This window comes from Oncorhynchus nerka, linkage group LG5 (genome assembly GCF_034236695.1).
Source record: "Oncorhynchus nerka isolate Pitt River linkage group LG5, Oner_Uvic_2.0, whole genome shotgun sequence".
Taxonomy (NCBI): domain Eukaryota; kingdom Metazoa; phylum Chordata; class Actinopteri; order Salmoniformes; family Salmonidae; genus Oncorhynchus; species Oncorhynchus nerka.
Window position 1 is genome coordinate 61,557,228 of NC_088400.1, and position 27,387 is coordinate 61,584,614.

The 27,387-nt window shown below is 41.3% G+C and overlaps 1 protein-coding gene and 1 pseudogene across 1 annotated transcript; both read right to left on the reverse strand.

The window, feature by feature from the left end:
- Positions 1–160: 160 nt before the first annotated feature.
- On the reverse strand, positions 161–18,722 carry LOC115129781 (uncharacterized). Its single transcript, XM_065018195.1, is given in 6 exon segments — positions 161–4,890; positions 4,892–7,820; positions 15,023–15,092; positions 15,193–15,211; positions 15,213–18,132; positions 18,517–18,722. Coding segments are annotated over 5 exon segments (5,946 nt in total). The 5' UTR covers positions 18,105–18,132; positions 18,517–18,722; the 3' UTR covers positions 161–4,854.
- LOC135571702 (insulin-like growth factor-binding protein complex acid labile subunit) lies at positions 18,122–25,865 on the reverse strand (annotated as a pseudogene).
- Positions 25,866–27,387: the final 1,522 nt, after the last annotated feature.

Consider the following 27,387-nt stretch of genomic DNA (forward strand, 5'->3'; position numbering starts at 1 on the left):
TTTAGGCTCCCAATGAATCACTTAACAAAACCAACTGATGAAATTGAAACCCAGTCCCATAGAGATGACAGTTATAAGACTGTGCATAATGTGTAAGTGTTTGGTTATAATTCAGTGCATTTTCATTGAAGATTATTGAGTCAGGGAGAGAGTCATTTCATTCAGATTCAGATCAGATTGTTTAATAGTCACATGAACAGGGTTGCAGGTGTGATTGCAGGGTAGAGTGAAAATCTTTGGCTTCAACCTCCAACATGCAGAACTAGTGAAATAAAATAATGGAAAGGGTGATAAAACAATAGAAATAGCACTATGTACATAATAACAACAATGGCATGCATGGTTAGATCATCTGTGAAGACAAGACCTTCATGGGAAAGTGTTCAGTGATTTACAAAGCAGGTATGAGAGAAGTTTTCACAGACATCATAGCAGACATAGTCCTTACTTGTGAGCCAGAACTGATACCACATTGTGATACCACAGTAGATCTACCTTGCTTGTATGTTCTTTATGATGTAATAGAACTAATATAGATACTGTTTCCCTTTGTGCACTGACTTTCCCCTTGTTATAATTCCATTTCTCATTCATACTTCATAGACTTTATTTCATCCACAGGTGAGAGGAAAGACCATTGAATAAGTGGAGAGAGAAGGACATAAGCACCACAGGAGGCTGGTGAGAGGAAGACAGCTCATAATAATGGCTAGAATGGAGAGAATGGAATGCTATCAAACACATGGAAACAACGTGTTTGATGTGTTTGATACACTCTTAGAAAAAAGGTGCTTTCTAGAACCTAAAAGGGTTCTTCGGCTGTCCCCATAGTAGAAGCCTTTGAAGAACTAGTTTTAGTTCAAGGTAAAAACCCTTTTGGTTCCAGGTAGATCCCTTTCCACAGAGGGTTCTACATGGAACCAAAAAGGTTCTACCTGAGACCAAAAAGGTTTCTACCTGGAACCAAAAAGGTTTCTCCTATGGGGACAGCTGAAGAACCCTTTTGGAACCATTTATCTAAGAGTGTACCATTCCATTTATTCTGTTCCAGCCATTACATTGAGCCCATCCTCCTCAATCAAGGAGTAACAAGCCGCCTGTGATAAGGACCTGTCTGCCACCCCTGGGGCAGTAGCCCGAGAGGCCCCACTGCCCATCTCCGGCATCAAGGAAGGCATGTGCAGCCTACATCAAAGTGTATGTGGACCCTGAGTACTACCACTAGGAGACACCAAGCCTATAAAGTTTGCGGACGACAGAACAGTGGTAGGCTTGATTACCAACAACGACGAGACGGCCTACAGGGAGGAGGTGAGGGCCCTCGGAGTGTGGTGTCAGGAAAATAACCTCACACTCAACGTCAACAAAACTAAGGAGATGATTGTGGACTTCAGGAAACAGCAGAGGGAACACCCCCCTATCCACATCGATGGAACAGTAGTGGAGAGGGTAGTAAGTTTTAAGTTCCTCGGCATACACATCACAGACAAACTGAATTGGTACACTCACACAGACAGCATTGTGAAGAAGGCGCAGCAGCACCTCTTCAACCTCAGGAGGCTGAAGAAATTCGTCTTGTCACCAAAAGCACTCACAAACCATTCATTCGGGCAGGTAGCATTCTCCTGACATCCGCCAAACCCAGATTCGTCTGTCGGACTGCCAGATGGTGATACTTAATTTATCACTCCAGGGAACGCGTTTCCACTGCGCCGGAGTCCAATGGCGGCAAGCTTTACACCACTCCAGTCAACACTTGGCATTGCGCATGGTGATCTCAGGCTTGTGTGCGGCTGCTCGGCCACGGAAACCCATTTCATGAAGCTTCTGATGAACAGTTATTGGGCTGACGTTGCTTCCAGAGGCAGTTTGGAACTCAGTAGTGAATGTTGCAACCGAGGACAGACCATTTTAACGAGCTAGGTGCTTCAGCACTCACCGGTCCTGTTTTGTGAGCTTGAGCGGCCTATCATTTCGCCGCTGAGCCTTTGTTGCTCCTATATGTTTCATCTTCACAATAACAGCACTTGCAGTTGACCGGGGCAGCTCTAGCCGGGCAGAAATTTGTCACACTTCCTTGTTGGAAAAGTGGCATCCTATGACGGTGCCACATTGATTTATTCAGTAAGGCCATTCCACTGCCAGTCTTTGTCTGTGGAGATTACATAGATTGCATAGCTGTGTGCTCGATTTTATGCACCTGTCAGTCACGGGTGTGGCTGAAATAGCAGAATCCACTCATTTGAAGCGGTGTCCACATACTTTGCATATATAATGTACTTTATTATCATATTTTATGCTTAACATTTTGTATGACAAATTATAATAAAAATATGCCAATAAACTGAAATAGTTTGATTATAGTTTGCATTAATTTATGAGATAAATGAGATCAAATATAAAAATCAAGAACATCTATGACAATGAAAAAAAGTATCACTTATTCAATTTCCTATGAGACATTAAAGCACATATTACAAATATAAGCATTTCTTAACTAAGCTAACATAAGGAATTGTTTTAAATTGTTATAACATAGATCTTTTGGGTATTAGATTTGGAATTTTATGACCCCTTTAAGTAAAAAAAAATATGTTAAAAAATGATTTGATAAAATATTGAATTTGCCCTTTACTATTGTAGCCCATAGAAACGCATTGAATAACACTCATAAATGACTAAAAAGACAATCCAACAAAAATCATAAGAAATAAGGTTTTGAAGTGTCTGTCATATATGTAGAAGATCTAAGAAAGCTCAGGAAATGTTTTTGTTTTTTTGGACACATATTTAACCCCTTATTTTTGTTGGCAAAAACGAACTCCGTACTTCCATTCGTTTCTATGGGTTACCTTCAGACGAAAGAGGGGTCATAATAGTTTGTAGGCCAAACCGTTCGGACTCTACGGATGTTTTCGTGAGAAGATTTTCAGGATATCTCATGGTATGACAAACACTGCGGTAGCTTGGTCACCTTCCACTGCAGATGCGCAAGGCCGACATAACAGGTTTGCAAACCTGGTCTTAGAGCGTTTCGTATTATTCTGTACTTAAATCCGAGACACTCCATCTAATATGGTATGTTAGGTTTCTCATGATTACATAAGACAGATGGGTAGGTGTATAACACAAATGTCTAGCAACCCAAAGGTTGCAAGTTGAAATATCATCATGGACAATGTTAGCTAGTTAGCAACTTTTCAACTGCTTACTACCTTTTAGCTACTTTGTAACTACTTAGAATGTTAGCTAACCCTTCCCCTAACCCTTACCTTAACCCTTTAAACTAACTCCTAAACTTAACCTTAACCCCTAGCCTAGCTAATGGTATCCACCTAGCCAGCTAGCTAGATTTCATAACATATATTATGTTTTGAAAATTTGTAACATATTGTACATATTGTGACTAGGGGGCAGTATTTTCATTTTTGGAAGAAAAAAACATTCCCGTAGTAAACGGGATATTTTGTCAGGACAAGATGCTAGAATATGCATATAATTGACAGCTTAGGATAGAAAACACTCTAAAGTTTCCAAAACTGTAAAAATATTGTCTGTGAGTATAACAGAACTGATGTTGCAGGCGAAAGCATGAGAAAAATCCAATCCGGAAGTGCCTCTTTTTGAAAGCGCTGCGTTCCTATCTGTCCCTAATGAGCAGTGAATGGGCTATCAACCAGATTACTCTTTCTCCATATTCCCGAAGGTATCTACAGCATTGTGACGTAGTTTTACGCATTTATGTTGAAGAATACCCGTAAGCGGCTACATTGCGCAAGTGGTCACCTGATGCTCCCAGAGAGATTCTCTCGTAAAATACAGAGGTAGCCATTACTCCAATCGGTCCTACTGAAAAACGAATTGTCCTGATGGATATATTATCAAATAGATATTTGAAAAACACCTTGAGGATTGATTATAAACAACGTTTGCCATGTTTCTGTCGATAATATGGAGCTAATTTGGAATATTCTTCGCCGTTTTCGTGACTGCAATTTCCGGGCGATTTCTCAGCCAAATGTGAAGAACAAACGGAGCTATTTCACCTACAAAAATAATATTTTTGGAAAAAAGGAACATTTGCTATCTAACTGGGAGTCTCGTGAGTGAAAACATCCTAAGCTCATCAAAGGTAAACGATTTAATTTGATTGCTTTTCTGATTTCCGTGACCAAGTTACCTGCTGCTAGCTGGACAAAATGCTATGCTAGGCTATCGATAAACTTACAAAAACAATTGCCTAGCTTTGGCTGTAAAGCATATTTTGAACATATGAGATGACAGGGTGATTAACAAAAGGCTAAGCTGTATCTCAATATATTTCATTTGTGATTATCATGAATAGGAATATTTTCTAGGAATATTTATGTCCGTTGCATTATGCTAATTAGTGTCAGGCGATGATTACGCTCCCTCATGCGGGATGGGGAGTCATTAGAAGTTAATATATTAATATATACCATACAAAACATAACATATCATACCTAATGTGGTCTTTCAGATAAATGTACAGAATAATACGAAATGCTCTGAGACCAGGATCTTTTTATTATGTTACTTAGATTGATGCATTGGTGCGTCAGTACTATTAACGATTTCTTAAGATGCACTCCAGGATGCAGGGCACAGCAAAATCATAACATACTATTATGATTAATTAGATTCGTAACATGTCATATCATACAAATGAGTTTAAAACACTTTAGATGACGTGTTACACAGGAAACGAGGACCACTTCTGGCTCGTGAGCACCACTTTCAAAACCACTGGCTGAAATTAGACAAAAGTTTGAGAGTGCATCTTCAATATTCTCATGTAAATATACAGAAAAGGTTCAGAGTGTGATGGTTGTTTCAAATCAAGGTTTCACTATCACAGAGCCTGCACCCCAGAGAGGATGGAATTTTCCTCAGCAGAGCCATCCTTGCTCTCTAAAGCCAACCGTAGTTGCTGCCAGAAGACCCCGGTTTGCTCCCCAGCTCTGGGCCAGCTCAGGTATGTGCGTCTCTTCACTAGCTTCCTCATCCGGTGGTAGGGTGACAGCTGGTGGGTAGGGATCTCCTCCAGGAACACCAGAATCAGGACGTCCTTCTGCTCATCAAAGAGCCGGAAGCTGGCCACCTGGATCTCCCGGGAGCACCACTCACTCTCCAGGTAGCGGTGGCTGATAACACAGATGGTCTTGCGGCTCCCGTAGATGCCGTCCATAATGTTGTCTATGATGGGTTTGCCTGGCTGGAAGTCCCGGTGGTGGAGACACAGCTTCCAGCCCTGCTCTCCCTCCAGCTCTGGCAGAAGCTCACTCAGGACCCAGGGCTCATCGTGGGCGTTGTAGGAAATGAAGGCATCGTACTGACAGCCATGAGGCATGCGTTTATTCCTTTGCTTGGTGTCATAGAGGAAAGCCAGGAAGAGGTAATAGCCGTAAATGACCTGCCATTTCAGGAAGTTGTAGGCAAAGGATGCTACCAGGGTGAGGAGGACCAGACAAGTGGTAGAGATGTAGCAGTAAAGTCCTAAGTCCACTGTACAGAACTGAAGCTCAACATCCAACAGCTTGGTGTCCTTTAGATCGGCAGGATAGTTGCAGGTCAATTCTCCTGCACCAACAACTTGTGTTTGGTTGTCGCTCTCCATCCACTGGACAAACCAAGCATCGCTGCAGCCACAGGTGAAAGGATTATCTTGCATGTCCAGGTATGTCAAGGCAGGGAGAGATTGCAACACTGTCTCATTGACTACTGTTATGTCGTTCTTGCTCACCTGCAAGAAAGTGACTCTACTGAGGTTTGCTCCTATGAGGAAATCTAAGGACTGAAGTTGGGCTTTGGACAGGTACATTCTGTTGAGCCTTGGGGTTGGGTGAAACAGCTTTGGAGTGAGGGCTGTGAACTCATTCTTACTGACATCAAGGTACCACAACCGTGGTGTGTGAATGAATGTGTTTGGGTGCAGGTCCTTAATATTGAGATTCCCTGCCTTGAATGCCAATAAATATTTCAGACCTTCAAGGAAGTTGATAGGTAGATGACACAGTCCCTTGTGACGCTGACTATGGATCTGCAGGTTCTCCAGAGATGTCAGATGAGAGAAGGGTGGAGGGTCTAATTTATCATCATTTACATATGTGATGTAATTACAGGATATATCAAGAGATCTTAAGAGTGGAAGTCCCATGAGCACAGTATTTCTTATGTCTGTTTGAGTGATCTTATTTGAGCCCAGGTTAAGTTCTGTAAGGTTGACCAATCCCTCAAAGGCTCCATCTTCCATACTGGCAATCTGATTGTCATATAAAAGTAAAGTCTTGAGTGATGTTAAGCTTTTAAACTCTCCTTTTCTTATAGAGCTCAGTTTATTGCCTGCCAAATTCAAAGTCTCAAGTTTGTGCAAACCATTCATGAAGGCTTCATTCAAGGTCAGGATTTTGTTTGATCCCAGTTTAAGGATCCTTAATTCTTTCAAATCCTGGAAAACACATCCTGGAAGGTTGGGGATTTGATTGTGGAAAAGAAAGAGTTGTGTGAGTCCTGTAAGATTGGAGAAATCTGAGCAGCCTAGTTTATTGATGATATTGAAGCTGAGATCCAGGATCTTCAGTGTAGGTAGATTTCTTGTGGCCTTTGGTACGGAAGAAAGCCTGTTGTGGCCCAGTTTCAAAGCACTTATTTGCTCGATTGATCTGAATGAAAATTCAGACAGCTGAATAAGACCAGTATTTGATATGTCCACTTCTGTCATGTGTTTACATGACTGGAGAAATTCCTCAGAGAGATTACCTATGTTGTTATATTCGAGTCGGAGCACGCTGAGTTTAGGTATATGGCAGGCAATATCAGTGAGAGCCTTGACCTTGAGCTTTGAGCCTTTGACAAGGTCATTCAATCTCAGATGGACTAATGAGGAGTTGACAGTCTGCAGTACCATACCCATCCTCTCGAAAGACATCTCAATGCCGCTCAAGTTGAGACGATTGACGTTGCTCAGAAAAGACCTGTTCAGCACATCCCATTCCATGTGTCCAAGTTGGCCACAGTAGGCGATGTCTAACATCTCCAGGTAAGGAAGAACATCTGCCGTGATCCTGAAGATTCCCAATGGATTCCGGGATAAATCCAACAGTCTCAGCTCTATAGAAGTGTTTGATATTTCCTGTGACTGGAAAGATGTGAATCTGTTGCTCCCAATGTACAACTCCTGTAAGTGTGGTAATTGTACGATGGGCTGAACTTCCTTCATATTATAAAGGTTGTTCTTGGTTAAATTCACTGTCTTCAAACTGGAGAGAGGCTGAAATGATGAGGAGCTGATGGTTGCAATGAGGTTGTTGTCCAGATGTAGCAGGGAGAGGTTGGCTAGGCCCTGAAACAAATGGTCTGACAGGGTTGTGAGTCTGTTATGAGCCAGACCCAGCTCCTGAAGAGCCTCTAGGTGTCTGAGAGACCCATTGTCCAATTGAGAGATCTGGTTTCTTGACATGTTTAGAATTTTGAGGTTTGATAGGCCTTTAAAATCCAACTTTCCAATTTTGGAAATGTTATTCATGGCCACATCTAAAACGCTTACTCTCCGTGGAATGTCTTTTGGTATGACTTCGAGGTTCCTCTTTTCACAGAGTACCTTCATGTTAGAGGGGCCACTGAGATTACCCCGGATTGTGCAGTTTTTCAGGAAGTACCCACATACTGGATCAGCAAGAAACCAGCAATACATCAGGAAACAAAGAAAGAGTCTCAGCTGAGAGAATGTAGAACCACTTTGTTCTCCTGGCATGGTTATCTTGAGTGTCATTGTGAGGGGCTTGACATCTACTTCAGATCTAGAGAGAATAACAAAGACAATCTGACTAACTGTTACATCATTTGGGGGATGGAAATGTAACGTAATTAAACAATTCAATGAAGTTGCAATAACACTGATAGCTGTTGGTATTGTGGTCCTCAAAATAACTGACAGATTATTATTTATAGGTCATCCAATATATAGTAGTATTCTATAGTAGAAAAGACATAGAGTAGAAAGGAAAAAAGGTAAAGACCACTATCAAATTAGAAATGAGTATATGAGTATATATAAGGGTAATAACATTGTCTGAATAAGAATAAAACACACATTTGTATGATATTTTTGAAGAGATACAACAGCAAAAGACAACTAAAAACAGCCAGACTACATAGTAATCATTTTTACTCACAATTGTCAGAGGAAGACAGTCACAGTGAGCACCAGTGCAGCATAGGACTGTAATCACCTGAGTCCCGGTTCTACCACCCTGCCCCAAAGAGCACTTCCCTGGCATTTTACTTCACTAAACTTTATTCAAAATATATATTGGTATTTATCTAGATTGATTTCTCACAAACAGCTACAACACAAGTGAAAACTTAACTGCTGGGTTGACCTGACATACAGTTGATTAAGGGGCAGAAAAGAAGGGGCAGAAAAGAAGAAGTGAGAGAGAGAGAGTCGGGGGGGAAGTCAGTCTTGTTTGCTCTCTCACACAGTTGGCCCGAATAAAATACTGATGCTGACCATATACGGGAACTTTCCGAGACCTGAGATATTTCCTAGAACTAAGAACATTCTGATCCAAACATCGAACGGGTACTAACACTGACACTTTTTACATTCCAGAGAATGTAATGTTCATTTCTTTACCAGAAGCCGCCTCTAATCTCCATTTCTCATTCATACTTCATAAACTTTATTTCATCCACAGGTGACAGGAAAGAAAATGCAATAAAATGTATAATCTGTCTCATATGAAGGTGTGTGTGTGTGTGTGTGTGTGTGTGTGTGTGTGTGTGTGTGTGTGTGTGTGTGTGTGTGTGTGTGTGTGTGTGTGTGTGTGTGTGTGTGTGTGTGTGTGTGTGTGTGGAGGGTTAAGGTTAGAATTAGTGTTAAGTTTAGAATTAGGTTTAGGGTTATGGTTAGGAGCCAGGGTAAGGGGTTAAGTTTTGGTTTTGGGGTTAGGGTTAGGTTTAGGATTAGGGTTAAATTTTGGTTTTGGGGTTAAGGTTAGGGTTAGAGGAAATTAGGATTTTGAATGGGACTAAAGGAATACAAATGAAGGAATAGAAACATAAAGAAGGGTGTCTTGGGGGATGATTTAACAAAAGAAATGAGGAAGTGAGAAAAAGTTAATGAGCAAACAGACCAAAATTGGACTTCTGAATAATTGTATGACGGTGAAACTTTATAGTGAAACTGAACTGATATGGATACTTTGTGTGATTTTCCCCTTTTATTTATTGTTCTATTTCTCATTCATACTTCATAGACTTTATTTCATCCACAGAGGGGAAAGAATATTGAATAAGTGGAGAGAGAAGGACATAAGGACCACAGGAGGCTGGTGAGAGGAAGACAGCTCATAATAATGGCTAGAATGGAGAGAATGGAATGCTATCAAACACATGGAAACAACGTGTTTGATGTGTTTGATACACTCTTAGAAAAAAGGTGCTTTCTAGAACCTAAAAGGGTTCTTCGGCTGTCCCCATAGTAGAAGCCTTTGAAGAACTAGTTTTAGTTCAAGGTAAAAACCCTTTTGGTTCCAGGGAGAGCCCTTTCCACAGAGGGTTCTACATGGAACCAAAAGGGTTCTACCTGGAACCAAAAAGGTTTCTCCTATGGGGACAGCTGAAGAACCCTTGACTCTGAGTACTACCACTAGGAGACACCAAGCCTCCTGGCTTTCAGCAGGATCCGCCCAGAGCCTAACAAAATCCCCCCAGACATGATGGGCTGTGTGGAATAGTCTGTGTGTGTGCGATCTCTGTTCGATGAATAACAACTGTGAACATCTGTACAACATGGTGTCTTATTAGAAAATTATCCAAACCTGCTGTCAATACATAAAATCACATCACCACAATACACAAGTCAATGTTTTTTTAAAGGTTCAAATAATACAATCTAGCTCCATCAAAGATACTGGTAACTAACCCAAGATTTATCATCGGCATTGTTTCCAATGAGAGCAGAACAAGCAAGGAGGTGGCCAGAGCCCAGCACATGCTTGTGAGATCCTATTGGCTTGTTATAGCATGTATTTGCATATATCCTTTAGGGAAAGTCTACTCTGAAGTGCGAATGTTCAATAACTCAATTCACCCTTGCACTCCTAAACAGCTCGATTTAAAAAAAAAACTTTGGCAAAGGATCAAGTCTACAGAACTTAGATCATTCTGTCCGTAACAGACTATACACTACATTAGAAGTCGACCGATTATGATTTTTCAAAGCGGATACCGATACCGATTAATTGGCCGATATATATATACTGTATATATACAGTCTTGGCCAAATGTGTCTGACTTTAGTTCCTTTGTTTTGTCTTTGTTTTGTATGGTCAGGGCGTGAGTTGGGGTGGGCAGTCTATGTTTGTTTTTCTATGTTGGTTTTGAGTTTGGCCTGGTATGGTTCTCAATCAGAGGCAGGTGTCATTAGTTGTCTCTGTTTGAGAATCATACTTAGGTAGCCTTTTTCCACCTGTGTTTCGTGGGTGTTTATTTTCTGTTTTGTGTGTCATCACTAGACAGGACTGTTTCGTTTGTTCGTTATTCCTAGTCGTTCTTTTGTTTAGTGTTCCATTTTGATTATATTAATAATCATGAACACTTACCACGCTGCACCTTGGTCCTCACCTTCTTCCACCGACGACGGCCGTTACAAAATATTTTGAGAATGACACATTAATTTTCACAAAGTCTGCTGCCTCAGATTGTATGATGGCAATTTGCATATACTCCAGAATGTTATGAAGAGTGATCAGATGAATTGCAAAGTCCCTCTTTGCCATGCAAATTAACTGAATCCCCCAAAAACATTTCCATTGCATTTCAGCCCTGCCACAAAAGGACCAGCTGACATCATGTCAGTGATTCTCTCGTTAACACAGGTGTGAGTGTTGACGAGGACAAGGCTGGAGATCACTCTGTTCATGCTGATTGAGTTCGAATAACAGACTGGAAGCTTCAAAAGGAGGGTGGTGCTTGGAATCATTGTTCTTCCTCTGTCAACCATGGTTACATGCAAGGAAACACGTGCCGTCATCATTGCTTTGCACAAAAAGGGCTTCACAGACAAGGATATTGCTGCGGGTAAGATTGCACCTAAATCAACCATTTATCGGATCATCAAGAACTTCAAGGAGAGCGGTTCAATTGTTGTGAAGAAGGCTTCAGGGCGCCCAAGAAAGTCCATTAAGTGCAGGACCGTCTTTGTAAAGTTGATTCAGTTGAGGGATCGGGGCACCACCAGTACAGAGCCTGCTCAGGAATGGCAGCAGGCAGGTGTGAATGCATAGCGGTAAAATAACGAAGGAACCCCTTTCAAGTTCAGCCGCAAGTTATTATAGAAATTATGACCGACGACTATTTCTCTCTATACCATTTGTATTTCATATACCTTTGACTATTGGATGTTCTTATAGGTACTATAGTATTGCCAGCCTAATCTCAGGAGTTGATAGGCTTGAAGTCATAAACAGCGCTGTGCTTCAAGCATTGCGAAGAGCTGCTGGCAAACGCAGGAAAGTGCAGTTTGAATGAATACTTACGAGGCTGCTACTGCCTACCACCGCTCAGTCAGACTGCTCTATCAAATATCAAATCATAGACTTAATTATAATATAATAAACACACAGAAATACGAGCCTTCAGTCATTAATATGGTCAAATCCAGAAACTATCATTTCAAAAACAAAACTTTTATTCTTTCAGTGAAATACAGAACAGTTCCTTCAAATGTATGTCATAAGTATGTACAATTCTGGCAAATTAGTTTGCATCGAGCCAGGCAGCCCAAATTGTTGCATATACCCTGACTCTTCGTGCAATGAAAGAAAGAGAAGTGAAACAATTTCACTAGTTAATATTGCCTACTAACATTAATTTATTTTAACTAAATATGCAGATTAATCGATCGACCTCTACACTACATGACCAAAAATATGTGGACACCTGCTTCAAGAACATCTCATTCCAAAATCATGGACATTAATATGGAGTTGGTGCCCCATTTGCTGCTATAACAGCCTCCATTCTTCTGGAAAGACTTTCCACTAGATGTTGGAACATTGCTGCGGGGACTTGCTTCCATTCAGCCACGAGCATTAGTGAGGTCGGGTACTGATGTTGGGCGATTAGGCCTGGCTCGCAGTTGGCGTTCCAATTCCTCCCAAAGGAGTTTGATGGGGTTGAGGTCAGGGCTCTGGGCAGGCCGGTCAAGTTCTTCCACACCGATATCAACAAACCATTTCTGTATGGACCTCACTTTGTGCACAGGGGCATTGTCATGCTGAAACAGGACAGGGCCTTGCCCAAACTTTTACCATATAGTTGGTAGTACAGCATCGTCTAGAATGTCATTGTATGCTGTAGCATGAAGGTTTCCCTTCACTGGAACTGAGGGGCTTAGCCAAAAGCATGAAAAGCAGCCCCGCGTCACGCCTTGGTCATTGTATTTTGTGTTTTCGTTATATGTTTGGTCAGGCCAGGGTGTGACATGGGTTTATGTTGTTGTATTTCGTATTGGGGTTTTGTTTATTGGGATTGCGGTTGAGTAGGGGTGTTGTATAGGCTTGGCTGCCTGAGGCGATTCTCAATCAGAGTCAGGTGATTCTCGTTGTCTCTGATTGGGAACCGTATTTAGGTAGCCTGAGTTCGCTTTGTATTTCGTGGGTGATTGTTCCTGTCTCTGTGTAGTTCACCAGATAGGCTGTAATTAGTTTTCACGTTCCGTTTGTTGTTTTGTATTTGTATAGTTATTTCTTGTATCGTCATTTTCTTCATTAAAGTAACATGAGTAACCACCACGCTGCATTTCGGTCCTACTCTCTTTCTACAAACGAAGAACGCCGTTACACCCCGGACCATTCATTCGGGCAGGTAGCATTCTTCTGACATCCGCCAAACCCAGATTCGTCTGTCGGACTGCAAGATGGTGATACTTAATTTATCACTCCAGGGAACGCGTTTCCACTGCACCAGAGTCCAATGGCGGCAAGCTTTACACCACTCCAGTCAACACTTGGCATTGCGCATGGTGATCTCAGGCTTGTGTGCGGCTGCTCGGCCATGGAAACCCATTTCATGAAGCTTCTGACGAACAGTTATTGTGCTGACGCTGCTTCCAGAGGCAGTTTGGAACTCAGTAGTGATTGTTGCAACCGAGGACAGACCATTTTAACGCGCTACGTGCTTCCGGTCCCGTTTTGTGAGCTTGAGAGGCCTATCATTTCGCAGCTGAGCCTTTGTTGCTCCTATATATTTCATCTTCACAATAACAGCACTTGCAGTTGACCGGGCCAGCTCTAGCAGGGCAGAAATTTGTCAAACTTCCTTGTTGGAAAAGTGGCATCCTATGACGGTGCCACATTGATCTATTCAGTAAGGCCATTCCACTGCCAGTCTTTGTCTGTGGAGATTACATAGATTGCATAGCTGTGTGCTCGATTTTATGCACCTGTCAGTCACGGGTGTGGCTGAAATAGCAGAATCCACTCTTTTGAAGCGGTGTCCACATACTTTGCATATATAGTGTACTTTATTATCATATTTTATGCTTAACATTTTGTATGACATATTATAATTGAAATATGCCAATAAACTGAAATAGTTTGATTATATTGCATTAATTCATGAGATAAATGAGTATGAGTGTAAGTATAACAATCAAGAAAATTAAATTTCCCATTACACATTTAAGCACATGTTACAAATATAAGCATCCCTTAAACTCTTAACTAAGCTAACATAAGGAATTGTTTTAAATGGTTATAACATAGATCATTTGGGTATTAGATTTGAAATTTTATGACCCCTTTAAGTTTCAAAAAATATGTTAAAAAATGATTTGATAAAATATTGAATTTGCCCTTTACTATTGTAGCCCATAGAAACGCATTGAATAACACTCATAAATGACTAAAAAGACAATCCAACAAAAATCATAAGAAATAAGGTTTTGAAGTGTCTGTCATATATGTAGAAGATCTAAGAAAGCTCAGGAAATGTTTCTGTTTTTTTGGACACATATTTAACCCCTTATTTTTGTTGGGGTTAAAGTGTTCTCCGTACTTCCATTCGTTTCTATGGGTTACCTTCAGACGAGTCCCATGACACTTGTGGGGATCGTAGAGTAAAACGGAGAACACCATCATGTTAGGGAAAAGGTCTCCCCTTTCCATAGAGTGGAACCGGTAGATGAGATGAGTCCGAGTGTCTTTCCAAAGAGGGGTCATAATAGTTTGTAGGCCAAACCGTTACGTGAGAAGATTTTCAGGATATCTCATGGTATGACAAACACTGCTGTAGCTCGGTCACCTTCCACTGCAGATGCGCAAGGCCGACATAACAGGTTGCAAACCTGGTCTTAGAGCGTTTCGTATTATTCTGTACTTAAATCCGAGACACGTCATCTAATATGGTATGTTAGGTTTCTCATGATTACATAAAACAGATGGGTGGGTGTATAACACAAATGTCTAGCAACCCAAAGGTTGCAAGTTGAAATCTCATCATGGACAATGTTAGCTAGTTAGCAACTTTTCAACTGCTTACTACCTTTTAGCTACTTTGTAACTACTTAGAATGCTAGCTAACCCTTCCCCTAACCCTTACCTTAACCCTTTAAACTAACTCCTAAACTTAACCTTAACCCCTAGCCTAGCTAATTGTAACCACCTAGCCACATAGCTAGATTTCATAACGTATATTATGTTTTGCAAATTTGTAACATATTGTACGTTTTACATTAATACATTAATATACACCATACAAAACATAACATATCATACTAAATGTGGTCTTTCAGATAAATGTACAGAATAATACGAAATGCTCTGAGACCAGGATTGTTTTATTATGTTACTTAGATTGACGCATTCGTGCATCAGTACTATTAACGGTTTCTTAAAGATGCACTCCAGGATGCAGGGCACAGCAAAATCATAACATACTATTATGATTCATTAAAGTCGTAACATATCATATCATACAAATGAGTTTAAAACACTTTAGATGACGTGATACACAGGAAACGAGGACCACTTCTGGCTCGTGAGCACCACTTTCAAAACTACTGGCTGAAATTAGACAAAAATTTGAGAGTGCATCTTCAATATTCTCATGTAAATATACAGAAAAGGTTCAGAGTGTGATGGTTGTTTCAAATCGAGGTTTCACTATCACAGAGCCTCCACCCCAGAGAGGATGGGATTTTCCTCAGCAGAGCCGTCCTTGGTCTCTAAAGCCAGCCGTAGTTGCTGCCAGAAGACCCCGGTTTGCTCCCCAACTCTGGGCCAGCTCAGGTACGTGCGTTTCTTCACTAGCTTCCTCATCCGGTGGTAGGGTGACAGCTGGTGGGTAGGGATCTCCTCCAGGAACACCAGAATCAGGACGTCCTTCTGCTCATCAAAGAGCCGGAAGCTGGCCACCTGGATCTCCCGGGAGCACCACTCACTCTCCAGGTAGCGGTGGCTGATGACACAGATGGTCTTGCGGCTTCCGTAGATGCCGTCCATAATGTTGTCTATGATGGGTTTGCCTGGCTGGAAGTCCCGGTGGTGGAGACACAGCTTCCAGCCCTGCTCTCCCTCCAGCTCTGGCAGAAGCTCCCTCAGGACCCAGGGCTCATCGTGGGCGTTGTAGGAGATGAAGGCATCGTACTGACAGCCATGAGGCGTGAGCTTATTCCTTTGCTTGGTGTCATAGAGGAAAGCCAGGAAGAGGTAATAGCCGTAAATGACCTGCCATTTCAGGAAGTGGTAGGCAAAGGATGCTATCAGGGTGAGGAGGACCAGACAAGTGGTAGAAATGTAGTAGTAAAGTCCTAAGTGTACTATACAGAACTGAAGCTCAACATCCAACAGCTTGGTGTCCTTTAGATCGGCAGGATAGTTGCAGGTAAATTCTCCTGCACCAACAACTTGTGTTTGGTTGTCGCTCTCCATCCACTGGACAAACCAAGCATCGCTGCAGCCACAGGTGAAAGGATTATCTTGCATGTCCAGGTATGTCAAGGCAGGGAGAGATTGCAACACTGTCTCATTGACTACTGTTATGTCGTTCTTGCTCACCTGCAAGAATGTGACTCTACTGAGGTTTGCTCCTATGAGGAAATCTAAGGACTGAAGTCGTGCTTTGGACAGGTACATTCTGTTGAGCCTTGGGGTTGGGTGAAACAGCTTTGGAGTGAGGGCTGTGAACTCATTCTTACTGATATCAAGGTACCACAACCGTGGTGTGTGAATAAATGTCTTTGGGTGCAGGTCCTTAATATTGAGATTCCCTGCCTTGAATGCCAATAAATATTTCAGACCTTCAAGGAAGTTGATAGGTAGATGACACAGTCCCTTGTGACGCTGACTATGGATCTGCAGGTTCTCCAGAGATGTCAGATGAGAGAAGGGTGGAGGGTCTAATTTATCATCATTTACGTATGTGATGTAATTACAGGATATATCAAGAGTTCTTAAGCTTGGAAGTCCCGTGAGCACAGTATTTCTTATGTCTATTTGAGTGATCTTATTTGACTGGAGTCTAAGTTCTGTAAGATTCACCAATCCCTCAAAGGCTCCATCTTCAAGACTAGCAATCTGATTGTCAAATAAAAGCAGGGTCTTGAGTGATGCTAAGCCTTTAAAGTCTCCTTTAGAGATTGAGCTCAGCTTATTGTATGACATCGACAAATATTCTAGTTTGTGCAAACCACTCATGAATGCATCATTCAAGGTCAGGATTTTGTTTGATCCCAGTTTAAGGATCCTTAAGTCTTTCAAATCCTGGAATACACATCCTGGAAGGTTGGAGATTTGATTGTGGAAAAGAAAGAGTTGTGTGAGTCCTGTAAGATTGGCAAAGTCAGGGCAGCCCAGTTCATGGATGATATTGAAGCTCAGATCCAGGATCTTCAGTGTAGGTAGATTTCTTGTGGCCTTTGGCATGGAAGAAAGCCTGTTGTGGCCCAGTTTCAAAGTACTTAATTGCTCCATTGATCTGAATAAAAGCTCAGACAGCCGATTGATATTATTATCACATACGTCCATTTCGGTCAACTGTTTACATGACTGCAGGAATTCCTTAGAGAGAACACTTATGTTGTTATGATGCAGTCGGAGCAAGCTAAGTGTGGGTATATGGCAGGCAATATCAGTGAGAGCCTTGACCCTCTCTTCACTAATGTCATACAGTCTCAGATGGACTAATGAGGAGTTGACAGTCTGCAGCACCATACTCATCCTCTCCAAAGACATCTCTATCCCGCTCAGGTTCAGACGTTTGACGTTTCTCAGAAAAGACCTGTCCAGCACATCCCATTCCATGTGTCCAAGTTGGCCACAGTAGGCGATGTCTAACACCTCAAGGTAAGGAAGAACATCTGTCGTGATCCTGAAGACTCCCAATGGATTCCGGGATAAATCCAACAGTCTCAGCTCTATAGAAGTGTTTGATATTTCCTGTGACTGGAAAGAGGTGAATTTGTTGCTCCCAATGTACAACTCCTGTAAGTGTGGCAATTGTACAATTGGCTGAACTTCCTTCATATTATAAAGGTTGTTCTTGGTTAAATTCACTGTCTTCAAACTGGAGAGAAGTTGAAAGGATGAGGACGCGATGGTTGTGATGAGGTTGTTGTCCAGATGTAGCAGGGAGAGGTTGGCCAGGCCCTGAAACAAATAGTCTGACAGCGTTGTGAGTCTGTTATGAGCCAGACCCAGCTCCTGAAGAGCCTCTAGGTGTCTGAGAGACCCATTGTCCAATTGAGAGATCTGGTTTCTTGACATGTTTAGAATTTTGAGGTTTGATAGGCCTTTAAAATCCAACTTTCCAATTTTGGAAATGTTATTCATGGCCACATCTAAAACGCTTACTTTCCGTGGAATGTCTTTTGGTATGACTTCTAGGTTCCTCTTTTCACAGAGTACTTTCATGTTAGAGGGGTCACTGAGATTACCCCGGATTGTGCAGTTTTTCAGGAAGTACCCACATACTGGATCAGCAAGAACCCAGCAATACATCAGGAAACAAAGAAAGAGTCTCAGCTGAGAGAATGTAGGCCCACTTTGTTCTCCTGGCATGGTTATCTTGAGTGTCATTGTGAGGAGCTTGACATCTACTTCAGATCTAGAGAGAATAACAAAGACAAATCCATTAACTAACTTACATCCTTTGGGGGCTGGTGATGTAACATAATTGAACAATTCAATGAAGTTGCAATAACACTGATAGCTGTTGGTATTGTGGTCCTCAAAATAACTGACAGATTATTATTTATAGGTAATCCAATATATCAACATAATTCACAAAAAGTTTGCTTTACTGATAAAGACAAACTAGAGTAGAAAGGAATAGAGGTAAAGACCCCTATCAAATTAGAAATGAGTATATAAGGGTAATAACATTGTCTGAATAAGAATAAAACACACATTTGTATGATATTTTTGAAGAGATACACCAGCAAAAGACAACTAAAAACAGCCAGACTACATAGTAATCATTTTTACTCACAATTGTCGGAAGAATACAGTCACAGTGAGCACTAGTGCAGCATAGGACTGTGATCACCTGAGTCCCGGTTCTACCACCCTGCCCCAAAGAGCACTTCCCTGGCATTTTACTGCACTAAACTTTGTTCAAAATATATATTGGTATTTATCTAGATTGATTTCTCACAAACAGCTACAAAACAATATGAAAACTTAACTGACTGGGTTGACCTGACATACAGTTGATTAAGGGGCAGAAAAGAAGAAGCGAGAGGGAGAGAGTCGGGGGGGGAGTCAGGCTTGTTTGCTCTCTCTCACAGTTGGACCGAATAAAATACTGATGCTGACCATATACGGGAACTTCCCGAGATCTGAGATATTTCCTAGAACTAAGAACACAGGCGTTTTCTGAAGGCATAGAAAGCCCTCGCGGTTCCCCACTGCTGAATATCTCTCTCAATTCCTTGGTCAAGGAAGATGACTGAACCAGAGATCTCAGAGACACTTCTGTCTACTTTGTGTAATAACAGTTTGTGTCCAGTAGATGACAAAGTATACAAAGGAATGTGTTCGTAAAGAAATCTCAGAATGCAATTCTAATGCAGCATAGAACTTTCAAGATGTATACGTGTTTAGGCTCCCAATGAATCACTTAACAAAACCAACTGATGAAATTGAAACCCAGTCCCATAGAGATGACAGTTATAAGACTGTCCATAATGTGTAAGTCTCAGGTTAGAATTCAGTGCATTTTCATTGAAGATTATTGAGTCAGGGAGAGAGTTATTTCATTCAGATTCAGATCAGATTGTTTAATAGTCACATGAACAGGGTTGCAGGTGTGATTGCAGGGTAGAGTGAAAATCTTCAGCTTTGAAATCCAACATGCAGAACTAGTGAAATAAAATAATGGAAAGGGTGATAAAACAATAGAAATAGCACTATGTACATAATAACAACAATGGCATGCATGGTTAGATCATCTGTGAAGACAAGAGCTTCATGGGAAAGGGTTCAGTGATTTACAAAGCAGGTATGAGAGAAGTTTTCACAGACATCATAGCAGACATAGTCCTTACTTGTGAGCCAGAACTGATACCACATTGTGATACCACAGTAGATCTACCTTGCTTGTATGTTCTTTATGATGTAATATAACTAATATAGATACTGTTTCCCCTTGTTATTGTTCTATTTCTCATTCCTACTTCATAGACTTTATTTCATCCACAGGTGACAGGAAATAAAATGCAATGAAGGGGAGAATGACGTCGCTCTCATATCAAGGTATGTGTGTGTGTGTGTGTGTGTGTGTGTGTGTGTGTGTGTGTGTGTGTGTGTGTGTGTGTGTGTGTGTGTGTGTGTGTGTGTGTGTGTGTGTGTGTGTGTGTGTGTGCGCGTGCGGAGGGTTAAGGTTAGAATTAGTGTTAGAATTAGGTTTAGGGTTATGGTTAGGAGCTAGGCTTAGTTTTAAGGTTAGGGTTAGGAACCAGGGTTAGGTTTATGGTTAGAGTTTAGGTTAAGTTTTGGTTTTGGGGTTAGGGTTAGGGTTAGAGGAAATTAGGATTTTGAATGGGACTGAATCGTGTGTCCCCACAAGGTTGGTTGTGTGTGTGTGTGTGTGTGCGCGCGCGCTCACGTGCGTATGTGTGTGTGTGTGTGTGTGTGTGTGTAGCAGAAGCGAAACAGGGAGTGGGAGTAAAGGTGGAAACAACGTGTTTGATACACTCTTAGAATAAAGGTGCTATCTAGAACCTAAAAGGGTTCTTCGGCTGTCCCCATAGTAGGAGCCTTTGAGGAACTAGTTTTAGTTCCAGGTAAAACCCTTTTGGTTCCAGGTAAAACCATTTCCACAGAGGGTTCTACATGGAACCAGAAGAGTTCTACCTGGAACCAAAAAGGTTTTTCCTATGGGGACAGCTGAAGAACCCGTTTGAAAAAAAAAATCTAAGAGTGTACCATTCCATTTTTTCCGTTTCCGCCATTACAATGAGCCCATCCTCCTCAATCAAGGTGTCACAAGCTACCTGTGATAAGGACCTGTCTGCCACCTCTAGGGCAGTAGCCAGAGAGGCCCCACTACCCATCTCCAGCATCAAGGAATGCAGGGCAGAGTAGCCTAGTAGTTAGAGTGTTGGGCTAGTAACCGAAAGGTTGCAAATCTGTCGTACTGCCCCTGTTCCTAGGCTGTCATTGAAAATAAGAATGTATTCCTAACTGACCTGCCTAGTTAAAAAAGAAGGTGGGGCTTATTCTTACAAAAGAGAGAGACCATCACCAGTGAGTCAAACTGGAAAGCAATTTTAGGACTATATTTTCTTCTGCATATTGTAGCCTACAATATGTGTCTTCACACAACTAGGCCTAGACTATTGATGGATTCTAGACAAGGTAGTGTTTAATTGATCTCAGATTCTCCGTTTGTCAGTGTCAAAGTAGCTTGTTATTTCGATAATTTGTGTGGTGTTAAAAATGATTCTGGCAAAGTCTCCAGTCAGGTAAATGAAATGCATTTATAAAATGCCAACATTTTCCTGGACCCCAGGCTACTAAAAATGTTCCCTTCCATAAGTGACTCAATTATACTGCTCTATGCCACTATGCAAATGTGATGATATGCATGCAATGCTTTATTTTTAAGGTAATTTGTTTTTTTTTCATTCGTTCCAGTACCTTAGAACCTCCCAGGTCACCTGACTCTCATGCTCACATTTTGTTCCGGCACCTCCCGATATCTAGGAGAAATAAGAACGCTGAATAAATATTTTTGTTTTTTGGACACATATTGAACCCCTTATTTTTGTTGGCACAAAACTACTTCCATACTTCAATTCGTTTGTATGGGTTACCTTCGGATGAGACCTGTGACAAAACAGACAACATCATCGTGTTTGGGGGAGTTTCCCCTCTCCATAGAGTGGAATCGGTGCTGGTTTACCTTCAGATGAGGCCCATGTCTTTCGATAGAGGGGTCATAATATTTTTTAGGACAAACCATTTCGGGATATTTCATGGTCTGACTAACACCGCTGTAGCTCAGCCACCTTCCACTGCAAATGCGGAAGGCCAACCTGGTCTCAGAGCATTTCGTATTATTCTGTACGTACTGTGCATTTGGAAATTATTCAGACAGCTTGACTTTTTCCACATTTTGTTACGTTACAGCCTAATTTTAAAATGGATTAAACAGCTTTTTTCGCCCTCATCAATCTACACACAATGCCCCATAATGACAAAGCAAAAACAGCTTTTTTGAAATGTTTGGAAATATATTATAAGAAATTTAAACTGAAATATCACGTTTACATAAGTATTGAGACCCATTACTCAATACTTTGTTGAGGCAACTTTGTCAGCGATTAAAGCCTCAAGTCTTCTTCTTGGCACATCTGTATTTGGGGAGTTTCTCCCATTCTTCTCTGCAGATCCTCTCTGTCAGGTTGGATGGGGAGTGTCACTGCACAGCTATTTTCAGGTCTCTCCAGAGATATTCGATCGGGTTCAAGTCCGGGCTCTGGCTGGGCCACTCAAGGACATTCAGAGACTTGTCCAGAAGCCACTCCTTCATTGTCTTGGCTGTGTGCTTAGGGTCGTTGTCTTGTTGGAAGGTGAACCTTAGCCCCAGTCTGAGATCCTGAGCGCTCTGAAGCAGGTTTTCATTGAGGATCTCTCTATACTTTGATCCGTTCATCTTTGCCTCAATCCTGACTAGTCTCCCAGTCCTTGCCGCTGAAAAACATCCCCACAGCATGATGCTGCCACCACCATGCTTCACCGTAGGGATGGTGCAGATTTTCCTCCAAACGTGACGCTTGGCATTCAGGCCAAAGAGTCAATCTTGGTTTCATCAGACCAGATAATCTTGTTTCTCATGGTCTGAGAGTCCTTTATGTGTCCGCTGAGGAGATGGTTGTCCTTCTGGAAGGTTCTCCTATCGCCACACAGGAATTCTAGAGCTCTGTTAGAGTGACCAATGGGTTTTCGTTCACCTCCCTGAGCAAGACCCTTTTCCCTTGATTGCTCAGTTCGACTGGGCGGCCAGCTCTAGGAAGTCTTGGTGATTCCAAACTTCTTCCATTTAAGAATGATGGAGGCCACTGTATTCTTGGGGACATTCAATGCTGCAGAAATGTTTGGTACCCTTCCCCAGATCTGTGCCTCAAAACAATCCTGTCTCAGAGCTCTACGGACAATTCATTCACCTCTAGGCTTGGTTTTTGCACTGTCAACTGTGGGACCTATATAGACAGGTGTGTGCCTTTCCAAATCATGTCCAATCAATTGAATTTACCACATGTGGACTCCAGTCAAGTTATAGAAACATCTCAAGAATGGTCAATTGAAACAGGATGCACCTGAGCTCAGTTTCGAGTCTCATAGCAAAGGGTCTGAGTCTTTATGTAAAAGTTATTTGTTTTTTAAAATTATTATATTAGCTCAACCCTTCAAAAAACCTAATGTTGCTTTGTCATTATGGAGTATTGGGTGTAGATTGATGAGGATAAAAAATAAAAAAAATATACTAAGGCTGTAAATTGTGGGAAAAGTCAAGGGATCTGAATACTTTCTGAATACACTGTGAATCCGAAACACTCCATTTAGTATGGTTTGTTAGGTTTGTCATGGCTGCATATGACAGATGGGTGGGCAAATAACTTAAACATCTACCGACCCAAAGGTTGCGAGATCAAATCTGATCACGGACAACTTTAGCATTTTAGCTAGTGAAAAACTGTTCAACTACTTACTACATTTTTGCTAATTAGTAACTACTTAGCTTATTAGCTAACCCTTCCCCTAACCCGAAACCCTTTAACCTAACTACTAAACTTAACCTTAGCCCCTAACCCCTAGCCTAGCTAACGTTAGTGAGTTAGCTAACATTAACCACCTAGCCACCTAGCTAGATTTCATAACATATATTATGTTTTGCAAATTTGTTACATATTGTAAGTTTTGTATTAATACATACCATACTAAACATATCATACTAAATTTGGCCTTGAAGATATATGTACAGAATAATATGAATTGCTCTGAGACCAGTTTGTCGGAAGCAGTGGATTGAGAACCAGCCCATGCAAAAAACCTGATAGCTTAAACTGACTTTGATGGGGATTTTTTAAATGATGTTACTTAGATTGACACATGGGCGCAGCAATACTCTTAGGAACTTCTTAAAGATGCACTCCAGGATGATAAGCACAGCAAAATCATAACATACTGTATAGTATGAAATAAATTTGTAACATATCATAAGAATAGGATTATCTTGCATGTCCAGGTATGTCAAGGCAGGGAGAGATTGCAACACTGTCTCATTGACTACTGTTATGTCGTTCTTGCTCACCTGCAAGAATGTGACTCTACTGAGGTTTGCTCCTATGAGGAAATCTAAGGACTGAAGTCGTGCTTTGGACAGGTACAGGCTGTTGAGCCTTGGGGTTGGGTGAAACAGCTTTGGAGTGAGGGCTGTGAACTCATTCTTACTGACATCAAGGTACCACAACCGTGGTGTGTGAATGAATGTCTTTGGGTGCAGGTCCTTAATATTGAGACTCCCTGCCTGGAATGACAATAAAGATTTCAGTCCTTCAAGAAAGTTGATAGGTAGATGAGACAGTCCCTTGTGACGCTGACTATGGATCTGCAGGTTCTCCAGAGATGTCAGATGAGAGAAGGGTGGAGGGTCTAATTTACCATCATTTACATATGTGATGTAATTACAGGATATATCAAGAGTTCTTAAGTGTGGAAGTCCCGTGAGCACAGTATTTCTTATGTCTATTTGAGTGATCTTATTTGAGCCCAGTTGAAGTTCTGTAAGGTTGACCAATCCCTCAAAGGCGCCATCTTCCATACTGGCAATCTGATTGTCAAATAAAAGTACATTCTTGAGTGATGTTAAACTTTTAAACTCACCTTTTCTGATAGAGCTCAGTTTATTGCCTGCCAAATTCAAAATCTCAAGTTTGTGCAACCCATTCATGAATGCTTCATTCAAGGTCAGGATTTTGTTTGATCCCAGTTTAAGGATCCATAATTCTTTCAAATCCTGGAAAACACATGTTGGGGATTTGATTGTGGAAAAGAAAGAGTTGTGTGAGTCCTGTACGATTGGAGAAATCTGAGCAGCCTAGTTTATTGATGATATTGAAGCTGAGATCCAGGATCTTCAGTGTAGGTAGATTTCTTGTGGCCTTTGGCATGGAAGAAAGCCTGTTGTGGCCCAGTTTCAAAGTACTTAATTGCTCTTTTGATCAGAATGAAAATTCAGACAGCTGAGTAAGACCAGTATTTGATATGTCCACTTCTGTCATGTGTTTACATGACTGCAGAAATTCCTCAGAGAGATTACCTATGTTGTTATATTCCAGTCGGAGTACGCTGAGTTTAGGTATATGTCAGGCAATATCAGTGAGAGCCTTGATCTTGAGCCTTGAGCCGGTGACGAGGTCATGCAATCTCAGATGGAATAATGAGAAGTTGACAGTCTGCAGTACCATACCCGTCCTCTCGAAAGACATCTCAATGCCACTCAAGTTGAGACGATTGACGTTGCTCAGAAAATACCTGTTCAGCACATCCCATTCCATGCGTCCAAGTTGGCCACAGTAGGCGATGTCTAACACCTCAAGGTAAGGAAGAACATCTGCCGTGATCCTGAAGATTCCCAATGAATTCCAGGATAAATCCAACAGCCTCAGCTCTATAGAAGTGTTTGATATTTCCTGTGACTGGAAAGAGGTGAACCTTTTGCTCCCAATGTACAACTCCTGTAAGTGTGGTAATTGTACGATGGGCTGAACTTCCTTCATATTATAAAGGTTGTTATTGGTTAAATTCACTGTCTTCAAACTGGAGAGAGTCTGAAAGGATGAGGAGCTGATGGTTGCAATGAGGTTGTTGTCCAGATGTAGCAGGGAGAGGTTGGCCAGGCCCTGAAACAAATGGTCTGACAGGGTTGTGAGTCTGTTTATGAGCCAGACCCAGCTCCTGAAGAGCCTCTAGGTATCCAAGAGCCCCATTGTCCACTTGAGAGATCTGGGTTCTGGGCATATTTAGAATTTTGAGGTTTGATAGGCCTTTACAATCCAACTTTTCGATCTTGGAAACCTTATTCATGGCCAAGTCTAAATTGCTTACTTTCTGCGGAATAGCTATAGGTATGTCTTCAAGATTCCTGTTATAACAGAGTACTTTCATGTTAAAGTTGTCACTGAGATTACACCGGATTGTGCAGTTTTTCAGGAAGTACCCACATGCTGGATCAGCTAGACTCCAGCAATACATCAGGAAACAAAGAAAGAGTCTCAGCTGAGAGAATGTAAGCCCACTTTGTTTTCCTGGCATGGTTATCTTGAGTGTCATTGTGTCAGAGGCTTCCCACTGAGTACACACTGGTTGAATCAACGTTATTTCCACCTAATTTCAATGAAATGATGTTGAACCAACGTGGAATAGACGTTGAATTGACGTCTGTGCCCAGTGGGTTGCCGTCTTCTTCAGTTCTACAGTAAATAACAAAGAAAAATATAGTGACTAACTGTTACACGATTTTGGTGCTGGAAATATTACATAATTAGACAATCTAATTAAATTGCAATAACATTGACAGCTGTTGGTATTCTGGTCCTCAAAATAACTGACAGATTATTATTGATAGGTATTCCAATATATCAACATAGCTCACAAAAGTTTGCTTTACTGATAAAGACAAAGTATAATCGAGGAAAAAAAGGAGAAGACCACTATCAAATTAGAAAAGGGTAAAAACATTGTCTGAATAAGAGAAATCACAAAACATATTGTATCATGTTTTTTAGTAGCTAGACAAGCAAAAGACAATGAAAAACATAGCCAAAATACGCGGTAATCAGTTTTACTCATAATTGTCAGAGGACAGTCACAGTGAACGCTAGTGCAGCAGGACTGTGATCACCTGAGCCCTCGTTCTACCACCCTGCTCCAAAGAGCACTTCCCTGCCTTTAAACTTCACTATATTAACCCTTTGTTTAAAAAATAGTCTTAGTCTTCGATAACTTTTTGACTTGTAAGCACAGATACAGCACAGAGTGACTGGGTAGACGAGACACAGTTCAAGTTAAAGGGACTTAAACAACCACCCGAGCCACTGCCTGTTCACCCCGCTATCATCCAGAAGGCGAGGTCAGTACAGGTGCATCAAAGCTGGGACCGAGAGACTGAAAAACAGCTTCTATCTCAAGGCCATCAGACTGTTAAACAGCCACCACTAACATTGAGTGGCTGCTGCCAACACACTGACTCAACTCCAGCCACTTTAACAATGGGAATGGATGGAAATTGATGTAAAATATATCACTAGCCACTTTAAACAATGCTACTTAATATAATGTATATATAATATAATAATAATAATACCCTACATTACTCATCCCATATGTATATGTATATACTGTACCCTATATCATCTACTGCATCTTTATGTAATACATGTATCACTAGCCACTTTAAACTATGCCACTTTGTCTACATACCATACATTACTCATCTCATATGTATATACTGTACTCGATACCATCTACTGCATCTTGCCTATGCCGTTCTGTACCATCACTCATTCATATATCTTTATGTACATATTATTTATCCCTTTACACTTGTGTGTATAAGGTAGTAGTTTTGGAATTGTTAGGTTAGATTACTCGTTGGTTATTACTGCATTGTTGGAACTAGAAGCACAAGCATTTCGCTACACTCGCATTAACATCTGCTAACCATGTGTATGTGACAAATACATTTGATTTGATTTGATTTGGAGAGAGAGAGAGGAAATGTGTCATTCTCCTTTTTGGTTGAGGAACAGACGATTTACCATAAGTGAGGAGGAAGTGAGAAGAAAGTCAATGA